Source organism: Culex pipiens, chromosome 2 (genome assembly GCF_016801865.2).
Source record: "Culex pipiens pallens isolate TS chromosome 2, TS_CPP_V2, whole genome shotgun sequence".
Classification (NCBI taxonomy): Eukaryota; Metazoa; Arthropoda; class Insecta; order Diptera; family Culicidae; genus Culex; species Culex pipiens.
The window spans coordinates 116,956,422-116,974,343 of NC_068938.1; the positions used below are offsets into that span (position 1 = coordinate 116,956,422).

The window sequence follows — 17,922 nt, forward strand, 5'->3', positions numbered from 1 at the left end:
CGCTAGGGTCTGATTAGATTAGATTAGATTAGATGGGGCGAAATTTCGAATATTTCAATTTAGTATTGTTATACAGCAATTCCCCACGAAAACAGCATGATTCGAAAAAAAAGTTCTCCGATCGGGCTCAAATTTTTTCTGGGGGATCCTTGGCCGAAATAATTAGACCCGTATTTTTTTGTTTGGCCATTAGGGTGACCTACGCCGTGTTAGGGTGGTTCGAAAAATGGCAATTTTCGTCGATTTTCGCAAAAAAACACTTTTTTCAAAAAATCATATCGCCGCGCCATTTCATCCGATTTTAGCTGTCCTAGACGCAAAAGAAAGGTGATTAGTTTGGCTATTTGGGAAAAATAGTAAGAAGTTTCAAAAATTTAGCTTAACTTTTGAAAAGGTCGTATGAAAACTTAAAATGCTGTTTTGAAGGTCTCGGGACCAAAGAGCCTATGTCTGAAAATATTTTTATCGGATTCCTCGGAAAATTTCACATAACATATCAAAAAATGGTGAAGTTATGTTTTCGATACTCTGAGATACGATTTTTTGAAAATAAAAACTGGATTTTTCGACGCGCCACGCGCAAAAATGGGAAAATGACGATAACGGCAAAAACTCGACTTTTTTCACTAAAACTGCGATAACTTTAAAATTTCAGCGATGACCTATACATGTTATGGTACCAAAAGTTGCGTTTTTTAATTACAGCCTAACATGTATAGGTCATCGCTGAAATTTTAAAGTTATCGCAGTTTTAGTGAAAAAAGCCGATTTTTTCCCGTTTTCGTCATTTTCCCATTTTTGCGCGTGGCGCGTCGAAAAATCCAGTTTTTATTTTCAAAAAATCGTATCTCAGAGTATCGAAAACATAACTTCACCATTTTTTGATATGTTATGTGAAATTTTCCGAGGAATCCGATAAAAATATTTTCAGACATAGGCTCTTTGGTACCGAGACCTTCAAAACAGCATTTTAAGTTTTCATACGACCTTTTCAAAAGTTAAGCTAGATTTTTGAAACTTTTTACTATTTTTCCCAAATAGCCAAACTAATCACCTTTCTTTTGCGTCTAGGACAGCTAAAATCGGATGAAATGGCGCGGAGATATGATTTTTTGAAAAAAGTGGTTTTTGCGAAAATCGACGAAAATTGCCATTTTTCGAACCACCCTAACACGGCGTAGGTCACCCTAATGGCCAAACAAAAAAATACGGGTCTAATTATTTCGGCCAAGGATCCCCCAGAAAAAAATTTGAGCCCGATCGGAGAACTTTTTTTTCGAATCATGCTGTTTTCGTGGGGAATTGCTGTATAAGTCTACATGGGCATTATTTATGGTTCAGATCATAAATATAATTACTTTTGGGAAATGATGTAAGGAACATTTTTCCTGAAGCACGCAAAGTGATTGAAAATTAGGGAAAAAAGTTATAAAGGTTTTATTTAAAATTTGGGAGATTTTCTGATAAAATTGCACACCCCTTTCCCAAAAACCGCAATGATTTTGATATTCAGATCATTATTTTGATTAATTCATTTTTGAGAAATGTTTCTGGGCCCATTGAGTATATAAATCACTACAGAAAAGTGTAATTGGTTGGGTTTATGCTCAATTTATGAATTTTGGATTTCAACCGAATCAACATATTTTTGTGTGTTTTGGTTATAAAATGTACCGTTTACATTTAAATCTCACTTTTTTTTGTGAGTACATGGTCCACATGATATTTTTTTTATTTAATTAAGACATGCAGTGTAAATACAATCACAGGGTTTCTATGGCATAGGCCTTTTGATAATTTGTATTTCCATTTGGGCTATATTGTTTGTATTGAAACTACAGAGTTGAACTTGCAATTATTGGTAATAACATAAATATTGCGTAAAAATCATTAAAAAGTTTTAATGTATGTAAATCTATTAATTTTATCTCAAATAATTGAGCTTAACATACTAAACAAGTCTGGCATTCACATTTGAAACAACGAACAATACAACAATTAAATTGTTTTGCTAAAAAACACACAAATAATTGATCTTTTTATTTACAGTGGCAGTGCGTGGCCGAATGGTTACGCTGTCCGCTTTGTAAGCGGATGATTCTGGGTTCGATTCCCATCTGCTCCAACTTTCCATCGGATGAGGAAGTAAAATGTCGGTCCCGGCCTTGGTTGTTAGGCCGTTAAGTCATTCCAGGTGTACAAACAACACACCAAACCAAGCCTATTCCGGTGGAATCGCTGGCGGCGGTTGGACTCGCAATCCAAATGACGACCTTTGGACCTTCAAACACTGAGGTGGAAGGTTCCTTGGAGTAGAAAGAGGTATGGGTGCTCTCCCCATTCAAGCCTTCGGACTCCTTGGTTCGAGCAGAAACTTGCAATAGAGACCACAAAAGACCCGGGGGTCGTTAATGTGGATGGTTTGATTTGATTTTGATTTACAATATTATCACCTGACCTCAAAATAAGTACGAGATCTCTTGTGAGTTTTAATAAGACTAATACAAATGAGAAAATCTAATGAAAACGGTACATTTTATAACAAAAACACACCAAAATATGTTGATTCGGTTGAAATCCAAAATTCATAAAAGTTACTTACAGTTGAGCATAAACCCAACCAATTACACTTTTCTGTAGTGATTTGTATACTCAATGGGCGCAGAAACATTTCTCAAAAAAATTCATCAAAATAATGATATGAATATCAAAAACATTGCGGTTTTTGGGAAAGGGGTGTGCAATTTTATCAGAAAATCTCCCAAATTTCCAATAAAACCTTTATAACTTTTTTCCCTTATTTTCAATCACTTTGCGTGCTTCAGGAAAAATGTTCCTTGCATCATTTCCTATAAGAAGTTATATGAATTGAACCATAAATCATGTCTATGTAGACTTATAACAATACTAAATTGAAATTGACGAAATTTCGCCCCATAGGAAAAAAGTACAAAAACTTCAAATGAGGATAACTTTGATTTTTCCCGACCAAAGATTTTCGTTCGCCCCGCAAATGAACGGCGATGTTCCACACTTTCATGTGTATATGACAGTTTTCTTGCTATTTCTCAAAAAATACTACCCCCCTGAAAAAGACGCCGTGGACGATGTTGCGCCGATCGAAATCTTTGAAATCTTCGCGACTTTTTTCATCTCATTCGCCACTAATTGCTGTTTGACGCAACTTTACTGCGCCGTGGACACGTTTCCCGCGGATGTTTCGAAACGCCCATCGTTGACATGACACATGACAGTTATGGGTTTGTATTGGTATGTTTGGGCTGTGCTTCGGCATATGGTGGTTTGATGAAGGACGATGGATTTCAAAAATATTTTTTATGGAGAGTCTCGTCTGTTTGTCTGTGGTGATATGCTGTCTGATATTGAGACAATCCTCAACTTATTATACTTACGAATTTTCTGCGTTGACCGAAGACTGTGAATTGCTATGTTCCTCAGGTGAGTCCGAAGATCGTCCACCTGTGTCGAACGTCATTATGTTTTATGTTTACCAGACGTGTATTGACTATTTCCAACGAATTACCATATCTAAAATACAGCAGATAAAATAAGATTTAAGATTTAGATATTTTAACTATTCATGGACACACTAGATACAGGGCTGACACAAGTAACCAGAGAATGGGTAAATAACAAGGGAAATGCATAATAATACTTTTCTCTTTTTTTGGTATCATACAAATTTAAGGTATTGTTTTGATATTGCAAAATAGCAGAATTTGTCAATGATCGGACACTATTTTTTTGGTATTCTTTTGGTATTATAGTATTTTATCAAATTCCTCTGAAACTGATGTGAGAACATTTTGACCAATTTTGATAAGGTAATTTTGCGCTAAAAAGATGTCTCAAAGCGAATGCTTTGGTTGAAAACGGAAAATTTCAAACTTGATTTTTTTTTAATATACCCTCTAAAGAAATGACTTGAAATTGTGATAAATTTTCTTAGTCAGGATCAGAGTTCGGAAAACCACTCACACTCACAAATCGAGTAGGCTTCCTCACAGAAAACACTCTCGATACTCACCGTGAGTGTGAGGGCTGAGTAAATTTACTCATATTTGAGTAAAATGAAGGCGTGAGTAGGCCGTTTCCAACAATTTGTTATTTCCAAAATCAATGACCACATCAATCCAAAATCAAGTGTCTTTAACAATCGGTTGTAAATTCGAGGTAGCGTCAATGTCTATAAATTCGAAGGTTATGTGTTGGTATTAATGTGGTATCAATATTTTTTTTTTTTGTATGTCTGGTTTTTTTTATTGCTTCAAAAGAAACCTGAGATTGTCAAAGTCCAGCGGATGGGCAATTATTTTCATAATTTTAAGATCGGTCGAATCCGTTGTGGATTAACCTACCGCAGGATAAATCGGAGGCCATAGACGGGGGCAGCTTCTGCGGGTGGATGTTGGCAGCCATACCAAAAGAAGATGGCCGTGTTGCTGTGGGTAATGGTCACTCCCTTCGACAGCTGTGCAACTGTGACCACTCTCGGTCGCTGACAGTTCTACCAATATGTCTTGCCTAAGAACCAGGACACGCCAATGGAGCCTCAGCGGCCGCCGGTGGCCCTAGCCTAAAGCTGTCCAAAGCACTGGATCGGCCTTTTTTAGTTTTCAGTGAACCTCCAAGCCGGCGGCTTCTGCAACTTCTTCGGCATGTCGCGATTCTGAACCAAAACACATTTGTAGAACTGTCGACGACCGGGAGTGGCCACTTACCTCAGCAACACGGCCATCCACTGCTGGTAAAGCTGTTAAAATCCACCCGCAGAGGCATCCCCCGTCTAAACAACCTCCGACCTATCCGTCGGTAGGACAGCTGGAAGCTGACAACAAACTTTGTGATTAAAAAAAATTAACTGTCTGAAAAAAAAAACCAGATAAAAATCAGGATTTGAACCACTGTGATAAAAAAACTTCTTATTGATAGCACTGCGCCTCTACCATCAGGACTACTTTTTCGTTGTTGAATGAACAAGAAAATCACCGATGTAGAGTTTGACATCTCGAAATTTGTTTTCTAAAATAGCCCTCATGAGCGCTCAAAGCCCTCTTTGTGAGTAAATGAGGAAGGCCCTCACACTCACCGAGAGTGATGAGTAATTTACTCGCAGGTAACTTAGTTTTTCCTCATAGTTGAGTACCTCGTGAGTGAGTTTCCGAACTCTGGTCAGGATACCACATTTTGGTATTACAGTGTTTTATCAAATTCTTTTGAAACTATGGGAAAATTTTGACCAATAATTAATTTTGCGCTGAAATGATGTCTCAAAGCAAAAGCTTTCATTGAAAACCGAAAATTTCTAACTTGATTAAAAAAATATACCCCCTAAAGAAATTAGGGGAGAGTGGGGAGACTTGATCCATCAGATTTCATCAGATAAACTCTTCGAATAATGCCAAGCGTTTTTAAAAAATATTTTAAACCGGCATTTTCAAAATGTTAGGGGTAACTTGATCCCCCTTTCAACATTTTGAAGAAATCTTAAGCAAAATGTTTCTTTTTCATCCAAAATTTTAATTTTCTAAAAGTTACAGCAATTTGACATAAAACCTGTACGTTTGTGTTCAAAATATAACAAGTTTAGTATGTAAAATATTTGAAAACATAAAATATTATTTTTTAGAACAAAATTAAGCATGTTTACAAAAGCTGGAAATTTTTGTTTACAAAACTTTTAAAAAAAAGTTCAAACTGCAGTAAGTTATGTACAACTATACTAAAGGAAACTATGTATGAAAGCCCAGCCCAATTAATTAATCTTGAGGCTGATTCCAGTGACTGTAAAAATGCAGGGATCAAGTCTCCCTAAACGCACTTTTTTCAACAATTGTTTGTAAAAATAGTATGACGATAAATTTAACATAAAATGCGTAAGTGTTTTGGAGTTGATAAGTTTATCAAGCAATTCATGTATAGAAATATTTTTTTGAATAATTTTTGAGTGTTTTCTCTACATATCAAAACAAAGAAAAAAAGATCTCTTGGAAGTTTTTTGCAGCTCGTTATAGAAAAATGTGTGTAACTCAATCCAAACATTTTTTAATTTTTTTCTTTGTTTTCTACAATGAGTTTTAGTTAATTTCGCACAACTTTCTAGAACAAAGCTAATTGTTTTACCCACATGCTGACGAGATACAGGCTTGGGATCAAGTGTCCCCGGGGATCAAGTCTCCCCACTCTCCCCTACTTGAAATTGTGGAAGATTTTCAAAGTCAGGATACCACATTTTGGTTTTACAGTATTTTATCATTTTCTTCTGAAATTATGGGAAATTTTTTACTAATTATAAGTAAATCTTTCCCTGTTCCTGAGGGGAACACCCGTGAAGAGTATCGGGGCCGGCATTTACAAAGCGGATTCAGTTACAGTTTTTATTAATCAACTTAATGTTAACATGTCAAGGTTAATGTTAACATTCCATAGGTTGTCTTCCGAAGGTCCAGTTTGTGACGATACACTACCTTCCCTTTACTAAGCAATCGAATCCAGAAGGGAAAAGATCACCAGTTGTGTTGGTCCGAGCCGGGATTTGAACCCCGATCTACCGTTTACAAGGCGGAAGTTTTACCACTGGGCTACGTGGCTCGGTCGGTTTACTAATTATGACAAGGTTATTATATTTACGCTTTAATGACTTGTAAACCAAAAATTGACAAAATTATTTTTAATCTTTTTGATATACCCACTGAGAATATGGGTGAGTATAAAAAAAACTTTGATTAACGAGTCAATCGATAGTATTATTGAATTTTTGGTGACTTGAATCCAATTCCATTTAATTTATTTTGCAATCTTGTTATTTTTCAGAAGCTTCAAAAACTTCAAGGAAAGCCGTTCATCAATGACAAATGTATTCGATGTGGCGAAGAATATCACTAAGAACAACATGGAATCATTAGATGAGTAGATTTTACTGTTGCATATGGAGCATTGTGTTATCATTTCCGTTTTTTCACTAATTGCAACTGCTTCAAAAATGGCATGAAAATACCAAATTTTGGTATTACTTTTGCAAATAACAGCGACCAAAATGTGCCCTTGGTTGCCCAGTAATAGTTGGTAAAATACCATGAAATCATACCAAAATCATGTATGTGGAAGACCACAGGAATAACGAAATCTAATGTTCCATGGGCGTGGGAATACCAAAAAATAAAACCATACCAAGTTTTGGTATTCAAGCAATGTTTCAAAATTCAGAATAGCTCAACTTGGTATTGAAATGGTTTTATTTTGTGGTATTATTTTACCCTTGATGTAACATGCTTTGGTATATTTGTGGTCTTCCGCATACAAGAATTTGGTATGATTGTATGGTATTTTACCATCTATTACTGAGCAACCAATGGCACATTTTGGCCTCTATTATTTGCCCAAGTAATTTCAAAATTTGGTATTCCTGTGTTTTTACCCCTGCTCGGGTGTGACATTATTTAATAGATGGTAAAATACCATGAAATCATACCAAAATCAAGTATCGATGCCTGTGTGCTCTCTTGTACTAAGCTCGCTGGTTTTCCTATCTAGTAAGCATAAGGCAGGGGTACTCAAAGTTTTTGAAGGCCGGGCCAAATATTTATAAAAGATTAATTACGTTATTTTAATTTTGAAGACTGGAAAATACATCTACCAGCTCAAATTTTTTTACTTCTGTTATTTTTTCAACATTTTCGTTAATTAAAAAAAAATAGAAAACACAAGATGGTGCTATAGTTTTCTATATGCATTGTTGATTTTATTGTTTTAGTTTTTCAAAAAACAAAATGTTTTTAGTTGAATGTACTTGTGTGTTTAATAAAATTCAATAAAATTTTAAAATTGTGACATGTAATCTGCATAATTTATGTAACGGCGTAATTTTATCTTTGAATTAAGTGTAACTAATAAAAAATCGAACGAAACTTTTTTTAGAAAATGTTTTAAGCACCCGTAAGGCGTAAAGTAAAAATGCGATCATTATTTTCAGAAAATGATTCAACAAAAAAAATATCAAAAAACATTTATTAATCGAAAATTAACTCATCCAAAGGAAAAATATATATCAACATTTGCTACAGTAGATTTGCTGCAGAAAATGATACATTTTATAACCTTTTTTTCAGCAAGTCCGTAGATCATTTTTGCCCGTGTGTAAACATGTCAGCGATCAGCAGGTCTCACCAGCAAACAGCAGTTGGTAATGTCGATAATTGTCGGTAATGGGCAAAAATGTCATACCCCTATATCGCAAAAAATGCATGAGGACAGATTTCATGTAGAATCTGATATACTTTCATGCAACCGCCGTTTGGGTGTAGAGTTCAAATTATTTTTGAATGAAGCAGAACTTGCTCAAAATGATTCTATAAGCGGAGCAATGCATTAATTCAGCGGATTTCACTTAAATTTCCATTGATTTAAAAAAAAAAATTTATCCATGATTTTTCGAGCCAATTTTTAATAAGGGGAGGGTCGAAAAAAGCTTTGTAAAATACTTGCAAAAGCCTTATTCCTTCGATTTCAGCATTTTGTATGCTTTAATCCTGAAAGCATGAATTTCCAAAAATGTTTGAAGAAAGTTTTGACGATAATTACTAGTTTCGTATGAATACAAAGAGACGAGTTGTTCCTTTTAATTCCGTTGTATATTTTAATATCTCGACAGTCGAGAACAGAACACTGATGAAGTCTGCAAGTAGTAGACGAAATACGTATCTGTCAAGATATTAAAATATATAGCGGATTTAAAAGGAACAACTCGTCTCTTTGTATTCATAGTAATGCATTCTGCTAAAACGCTCAACCAAACCACAAATACTAGTTTTACTCACAAAAACTGTGAAACTGTGTCCTATATAGAGTTATCTAAGCTCGCTCTCACGCACACTAGCACGCCATTTGTTTTGCTGGCTGGTACAAAATTTAACCTCAATCTTTTTCGTGTACGTACACGCAATACATGCGCGCGTAGATAACTCTATTGCGGATCAAAACATTAATAAATCATTAGTTTTTTTTATCAACTAAAAAATCTTATTAGCATAAATGTGTGTGTGTGTGTGCAACCAATCAAACGGGACCACGCGGCCACTTCTTACAAATTGAGTTGTTTCCATGTATTTTTAGATCTACATTCTATACATGCAAATAACTCGCATAGGCATTTGGAAGGTGTTAGCTCTGCCGAGCTTCGGTGACCCATTTCTACGCTGGCTAGCCGAGCGCGAGGTACTTCAGCTTTATCGACAAGCCCCGCCCTGAAGAACGTTTGCACCAATCGGGTTCAAACGTTATTTAGAACTTCCGAACCCTTGTCAAATGGACAAGGACCCAGCGCGTATATAGTTGATAGTAACAGTATTCCTAATTCCAGTCATCGCTCACCAAGCTGTGATGGCGTAGTGGTTAGCATTTTTGCTTACCAATCCGAAGGACGGGGGATCGAACCCCGAATCGAGCGACATTGATTTTTCGTTCATGTTCAAAGTTTCAAGATTAATATTTCCTATATTTTCTCGTTGGGAGCAGATGGGAATCGAACCCAGGACCATTCGCTTACAAAGCGAACACCGTAACCAGTCAGCCACGGCCGCTCCCTTAAAAATCTTATTAGCATAAATGAGTTTAAAATAAACCTTAACTTTGAAAAACCATAAAATAACTTTACAAGTAATTAAGAGCGAGTCCACGAGCAAAGCATACCCATCTCGCATCGACCTCACCAATCTGCCTGAAATTTTCAGGGATTGTTTGTACATGGGACATTCCATCTGAAGCGGAACAGCATTTGAAAATTACCATCTCCGATTCTGCTCAAATTTGGCTGAGCTGTTGAGACTATCAAAACATGCAAAAATCCCGAATTTTTTTGTACCCTCCCAAAAACTCGACTTTTTGGCGATTTTTGAGCTAAACCCCTATCTTCAAACGACGATAACTCAGGAACCACAAATCTTAGATGGTCGGTCTTAGACTCCATTTTGGAGGAAATTGGACGTAGAATCCATTTCCGTGATCAACATTTAGATTAAAATATTTTTTCTACCTGTATTGCGCAATTGAAAACTTTAAATGGCCGTTTCTCAGAACAGTCCTATTTATTTTTTAAATTTGACCTCACCATCGTATTCCCCGGCCGATTTTACATAAGAATCACTTATCGACAGAAAGGAATATGTTTCGTTCCAGAGATATCGAATTTTAAAGTTTTAAGAATTTGAGATTACCTACATCAGCTACACTCGCCGCATCTGCTAGAAGCAATCAGTCGTGCTGATCAATAATTACTACCTGGTGTTCTGTAAGATGAATTATTTTTATAATTTTATACAGAGTTTTTACAATTCAATTTTCAAAAAATTATCATTATTTATCTATAATTTTTATATTTTTCCTAATTCCTCATTTCTTCTCACTTTATCAAATTATTTCTTCTTGTATTTGAAGCAAGAACGAATGTAGAGCTGGCTGTAGTAGATGAAATAATTCTCATGGGTTCAAGAGCTTTTGCCGTGTGCGGTAGCGAAATAGTGCCATTAAGCAAAAATCCCAAAATTTGCCTTACGGTTTGAAAGATTGATCATGTTATACCGATTTTTTATATTGTGAGCCAGTTTCATCTGAATCATTGATGATTTTGTCACTTCTGGTACATTGAAATTCAAAATCAAAACCATATAGGGGAAATATACCCATTTTAATAAGTCTAAGCCGTTCGGCCAATTCTCATCACTTTCGCCATTTTGCGCTATTAAATCAACATTTTCAGATGTATCAACAATGGAGAGTTGCTTGCTCACTTTTGTTTGAGCTATTTATTACTTTGGAACAGTCAAAAACACTTTAGGAAAGCTGTAATTCATGATCAAAGTGCTGATAGGCCGATAATAGAAATAGGCTGAGAAATGGTATATTTCCCCTACTTCTGATACATGTGGACAGCAACTGTATCGTCTTCCAAGATTTCGAAATGATTGACAAACAAAAAAAGATAGGTAATTGTTCGGACGGTGTCGAAATCAACACAACTCAATTTGATCTTCATCAGGTAATAAATCAGATTAATCTCTGTGATTTTCTTAAATGTTTTTCAGTTTTATACTTTCCAGAAATCCTCCTCCTTAATCATGTTTTATTCATGTGGTTCATAATTTTTATCGTTATAATGTATCGTACACTTTTTCTTAACTGTTACTTACAAGATCAATTGCAATTTCCTGCTAGCGCTGCGGGAATTCCATTCTGCCCTGTATCGCGTGTCGTTCTTGCTCTATCCTGTGGGCTGATTTGCTAATGATTATTTGGGATGAAATCTTATTTCAATAAATAACCAGGTAGCAGTTATTGATCAGCGCGCCCGAGTGCTTCTAGCAGATGCGGCGAAGTAAGCTAATTTAGGTAATCTCAAATACTTAAAACTTTAAAATTCGATATCTCTGGAACGAAACATATTCCTTTCTGTCGATAAGTGATTCTTATGTAAAATTGGCCGGGGAATACGATGGTGAGGTCAAATTAAAAAAAATAAATAGGGCTGTTTTGAGAAACGGCCATTTAAAGTTTTCAATTGCGCAATACAGGTAGAAAACATATTTTAATCTAAATTTTGATCACGGAAATGGGTTCTACATCCAATTTCCTCCAAAATGGAGTCTAAGACCGACCATCTAAGATTTGTGGTTCCTGAGTTATCGTCGTTTGAAGATAGGGGTTTCGCTCAAAAATCGCCAAAAAGTCGATTTTTTGGGAGGGTACAAAAATGGAGGGGGTGGTCCGATTTGGATGAAATTCGAGATTTTTGCATGTTTTGATAGTCTCAACAGCTCTGCCAAATTTGAGCAGAATCGGAGATGGTAATTTTCAAATTTGCATTTTTTCTTGCACACTTCAGGTGGAATGTGCATATAAAACTAGCATCTGGCCAAAACATGAGCACTGCATGTATTTTTTTTTAAGAATGTAACTTGGGCAAACATCAATTTAATTTCAAAATTCAAAATGCATCTGAGGAGGCTTAAAAAATCCAACAAAATGCAGAGAGGAGCATCCCAATTGGTTAAATCTAAAGCGAGTTATTGGCATTTTAGTGAAAAATAGCACAATTTTCAAACCTGGACCTTGTAGGGGACATCTGGGATAACGCTTTGGGTAAGACACTTTTTGCCAACCTCCTGTGGCCGAATGGTTACGGGTTTCGCCTCATAAGCGGAAAGTCATGGGTTCTTCTCAGGGTGAGTATAAAACGGTTGCTTCACGTGCTCTTCAAGCATGTGATCGATCTTGGGATATTCCTTTGCGCCTCTTCCCAAAATACTTTCCTCGTGTCTTCGCATGTAAATAATGCCCAGCCGATCGGTATTGCACTGCAGTCCAGTTGCATTGTCCCAGATCAGAGCAAAGGGAACACCGCAAAAGTAGCACCGCAAAAAGACAATTGTCTTTACAAGACCCCGCGCGGCAAAATAATAGCTACTGGGAAGAGCTTGAAAAATGACACGAAAAAATTGTCACCGCGGTTCTAGCGATACATAGCGCACAAGGCACAAGGAACGGAGTTTACAGCTTCTGGATGGAACAGCACTTTCCCTTTCAATAGGGACTGTGCTAAAGATCTGGAAATGCTTAACAACAGTAAAAATGGGTAACACGATACAATAGTCCTTGTAATCAGGATTCAGTGTCTTAATACTCAAACAGAAAAAAAGACACTTTTACTTTTAGTGAATTTTTTGGTTATAAATTTTTGCTCGAGGGACCTCTTATATCACATTTTCTGGTAATAATTTTATCATATTCGTGTTCCTGACACAATTTCACAATAGAAACATGCATAAAAATGTTGATTTTCATCAACTTTACCCCTTTAAAAAATGTTAGTAAAAAAATTAAGAAGCTGTTTTTTTTCTGGTGTCATCTGGAAATACTTCTGGAATACTGGAAACGAACTTGATTTTCAATAAATGTGAATCGAAGATTTTTTTTGAAAATTAAATTTTAAGGGGTTAAAATGGATGAAAATCAACATTTTTATGCATGTTTCTATTGAAAAATTCTCTCAGGAACACGAATATGACAAAATTATAACCTCGAGCAAAAATTTACAACCAACAAAATTCACTGAAAGTAAAAGTGTCTATTCTATGTGTTAAACTGCCTCACTCAAAGCGTTATCAGTCTCAGATGTCCCCTACAAGCTTCAGGTCGAATTGAGTTGATATCTGGATGGAACATTTTTTTAATGAGTTTGAAAATTGTGCTATTTTTTCACTAAGCCAATAACTCGCTTTAGATTTAACCAATTGGGATGCTTCACTAGGGTGTAATATCAAAATCGATTTTCCAGCACAGCAATTTTTCAGTTCCTTTTGGGGTCCTAAACAACTCCTCAAAGTTTGGCAACGATTGGTTTAGTCCTCACTTTGCGCAAAGCGATTCAATTTTTCATATAAATTTGTATGAAAAAAACCCATTTTTTGGATTTTGATTTTTATAAAATCCACGTTTCACGCTGTACTAAAACCGGATTCATATTCGGATGCTCTGGAAGGTGCTCTACAACTTTCCTGAAGAGAGTATGGTCATAGAATAGGTACTCTGGTACTCTCATCAGCTTTAATCTGTTTTTGTGTTTCCTGTTGTTAGCATTTGTCTTTAGTTAAGTTAAGTTTTATCATCAAGACCACAAGTTGTCGGATGATTCAAATAAACAAATAAACAAATACCTATTCTATGGTCAGGGGTTTAATACCAAATAGCAAAAACTGAAAATTTGGTTTATTTGACCTTTTCAAAAAAAAACTCCACAATTACTTGGTTCTCGAGCCCGAGCAGGGGTAAAGAACACGGGAATACCAAATTTTGGTATTACTTGGGCAAATAACAGGGACCAAAATGTGCCCTTGGTTGCCCAGTAATAGATGGGAAAATACCATGAAATCATACCAAAGTCTTGTATGTGGAAGGGCACAACAATACCAAACCATGTTATTCCAAGGGTAAAATAATAATACCTCAAAATAAAACCATTTCAATACCAAGTCGAGGTCTTCTGGATTTTTTGTCATTGCTTGAATACCAAAACTTGGTATTGCCATGGTTTTATTTTTAGGTATTCCCGTGCCCTTGGAAAATCGGATTTTGGTATTCCACATACATGATTTTGGTATAGTAAATCTTTCCCAGTTCCTGAGGGGAACACCCGTGAAGAGTATGGGGGCCGGCATTTACAAAGCGGATTCAGTGACAATTCCATTCTCAACTTAATGTTAACATGTTATGGTTAATGTTAACATTCCATAGGTCGCCTTCCGAAGGTGTCGTGATAAGGTCCAGTTTGTGACGATACACTACCTTCCCTTTACTAGGCAATCGAATCCACAAGAGAAACGATCACCAGCTGTGTTGGTCCGAGGCGGGATTTGAACCCCGATCTACCGCTTACTAGGCGGAAGCGTTACCACTAGGCTACGTGGCTCGGTCTCGGTGATTTTGGTATGATTTCATGGTATTTTACCATCAATTACTGGGCAACCAAGAGCACATTTTGGTCGCTGGTATTTGCACAAGTAATACCACAATTTGGTCTTTTCATACAATTTTTAGTGCAGCAGTTGCAGTTAGTGAAAAATCGGAAATGATCCATATGCGACAGCCAAATCTACTCACCTGATGGTTCCATGTTGTTCTTAGTGATATTCTTCACCACATCGAATGCATTTGTCATTGATGAACGGTCTGTGCTTGATGATCTTGAAGCTTCTGAATAATAACAAGATTGAAAAACAAGAGTTTTTTAAAATGAAACTGGATTAAAATTCACCAAAATTCTATAATTTGTCGATTGACTCGTTATTCAAAGTATTTTGTTATCCCGACTTAAAGAAATTTCAAAGATTTAAAAAAATATTAGTGGGTTTATCAAAAAAAAAAAAATCAGCTTTAACATTTTTTGCTTTCAAGTCATTTTAGCGCAAAATTAATTATCTCTTCAAAATTTATAAAAAAAAATCCCATAGTTTCAAAGGAATTTGATGAACACTTCAATACCAAAACAATACCAAAACTTTCCATAATTTCATTTCATTAGGGGGTATATCAAAAATGTTTAAAATCAAGTTTGAAATTTCCGGTTTTCAATGGAAGCATTCGCTTTGCGACATCATATTAGCGCAAAATTAATTATTTTGTCAAAATTGGTCAAAATTTTCCCATAGTTTCAGAGGAATTTGGTAAAACACTTTAATACCAGAATAATACCAAAATGTGCCAACCTGACTAAGAAAATTGTCCACAATTTCTTGTCATTTCTTTAGGGGCTATGGGAAATTTTGACCAATATTGACAAAATAATTAATTTTGCGCTAAACTGATGTCCGGAAATTAACTTGATTTTAAACATTTTTGATAGTTTAAAATCAAGTTTGAAATTTCCGGACATCAGTTTAGCGCATTGGTCAAAATTTTCCCATAGTTTCAGAGGAATTTGATAAAATACTGTAATACCAAAAGAATACCAAAATGTGGTGTTCGACCATTGAAAAATTCTGCAATTTTGCAATATCAAAACAATACCTTAAATTGGTATGATACCACATTTTGCTCTTGCATAATTCTTAAGACAAATTTTAAAGGGTCCAGGAATACCAAAATTTGGGATTGTTACCAGAGAAAGGTATTATTACGCATTTCCCTTTTTATTTACCCATGCTCGGGGATGTAAGTGATTTGAGGTAAAAAAAAATCGAACCATCCACATTAACGACCCCCGGGTCTTTTGTGGTCTCTATTGCAAGTTTCTGCTCGAACCTAGGAGTCCGAAGGCTTGAATGGGGAGAGCACCCAAACCTCTTTCTACTCCAAGGAACCTTCCACCCCAGGGTTCGAACTGACGACCTTTGGATTGCGAGTCCAACCGCCGCCAGCGATTCCACCGGAGTAGGCTTGGTTTGGTGTGTTGTTTGTACTTATGGCGTGGAGACGACTCCTACACCTGGAATGACTTAACGGCCTAACAACCAAGGCCGGGACCGACATTTTACTTCCTCATCCGATGGAAGGTTAGAGCAGATGGGAATCGAACCCAGAATCATCCGCTTACAAAGCGGACGGCGTAACCATTCGGCCACGCACTGACATAAGTGATTTGAGGTAAATCCTATTAATAAGTTACCACAAGGGTACCGGTTCAGTACATACAACGAATCAAAAATATTGTATTGTCACCGGCGGCAGAACGATTGCCATTATGTAAGCATCTTTGCCCCACTCTATTCTAAGCAATGTTCCAAAAACCATAATACCTCAACTTAGTATTTAAATGGTTTTATTGTTGGTATTATTGTGGTCTTCCACACACAAGATTACTACGGGAGCGAATGACTTAAAGTTCCCCTAATAAAATCAACAACAACAACACACAAGATTTTGGTATGTTTGCATGGTATTTTACCATCTATTACTTTTACCATGTTTTTTTACTGGGAAACATTTTGGTCCCTGTTGTTTGCCCAAGCTATACCAAAATTTGGTATTCCTGTGTTATTTACCCCTGCTTGGGTTGAACAAATTAAATCAAATGTTCGCTCAACTGCATTACCTAGGCGTTCTCTATTGTTAGATTCTTACCTAAAACTAGGTGCCGAAATTTGGCGTTCTAGAACTTTGACAGTTCATACATTGTTTTAATGTAACTTCTTTTTCAGCAATTTGTTTGGCTTAGTTTTACTTATTTTAATTCCTCTAGATCAGATGAAAACATGATTCCGGGTTTAACCAACAATCATAAGGCATATAAAACGTAGATCAGCACATTAATTATTTTTCATATGTTCCTCACCCATTTTTTCTCCGAAGTTGGAAAGCAGTTTTTACAATATGATAATTAAAGGTTTACAAAGAAGCACACAGCAGCATGTCAAGTACAATAGTAGCCAGTAGGGATGGAGCCGGCGACTGTGTCTGGAAACATTCAGGAATTCTTAATTGGCAAATCATCAACATTGAGTGGGTTTAACAATAACTTTTCCTGACTCATTCAGAAACAATGATCAATCAGTTATTCGAATAACATTACCAAAAAATAAAAATAGAAAAATAAATTATTCTGACAAAACTTGGAAAAAACATCATTTGTAGCAATCATTCATTTGCAAATCACTTTTGTATGTAAATATGAGTACGACATTACTAAACTTACTTTTACTACTTACTAAAAGTTTTTTGCAGATATCGCCCAGTATTTTTTTCACTTTTCAAAATGTCATCGAAATCATAGCTTGTCACTCAACACTGTTACGGTCCAAACATTTATTTTTCTGGACAGAAAAATACCACTGCCGCAACAACCGTAGCACGATATTTACTCACTTTAATAAGATTTATTTCACGTTTTCTTACTTCTCTAGCGTGTAAATTTTATTATTTTAGCAAAAAAGACATAGGATTACAGAATCTGTTATCAAAACCATCAAAAAAGTCAGAATTTGACACTCTTGTGAAAATAGCCAAGATACTGAGTATTTCATTAGATTTATTTTACTTGCAGGGCAAGCAGTGCTGCCATGTCAAGCTACCAGAATGTCTGTTGGATATAAGTGTTAGGATGTAACAAAATAGACTTTTTGGCGGACATTCAGGGGCTGGTTCCGGTGGGCGTACTGAGTCCAAATCCCAAATATGAGCTTGATTGGACGTAACAGGAGCTGGCGCTCCGCCTTTCAATTTCAAATGGGATTTAACCCGTAAATTTTTTTTTAAATGTCTTTGGCCACCAATGCGTTTATCACAAACATCACTGGCGTGTAGGCCAGATCCTTGTGCATGTTCTTATATATAAAACATTGAAGTTTGGAGCATCCTAGAGCTCGGTACAGACCTTCAAAGTTTGGCATATTTTTTCCGAAAAATCGGCCCCAGCAA

The 17,922-nt window shown here is 36.1% G+C and overlaps 1 protein-coding gene across 6 annotated transcripts in view; it reads right to left on the reverse strand.

The window, feature by feature from the left end:
• Positions 1-17,515, reverse strand: part of LOC120424064 (probable ubiquitin carboxyl-terminal hydrolase FAF) — a 406,051-nt gene extending 388,536 nt beyond the window's left edge. For 2 of the 6 annotated variants that reach the window (XM_039588085.2, XM_039588080.2), the window contains exons 1-2: positions 17,214-17,513; positions 3,414-3,549 (exon numbers count right to left, since the gene is read on the reverse strand). In XM_039588085.2, the coding sequence (XP_039444019.1) occupies positions 3,414-3,496 (83 nt within the window). In that variant the 5' untranslated portion in view covers positions 3,497-3,549; positions 17,214-17,513. Of the gene's footprint in view, positions 1-3,413; positions 3,550-16,629; positions 16,813-16,840; positions 16,963-17,200 lie in introns of those variants that run through there. The other 4 variants (XM_039588081.2, XM_039588083.2, XM_039588082.2 and 1 more) reach the window with 4 other exon arrangements.
• Positions 17,516-17,922: the final 407 nt, after the last annotated feature.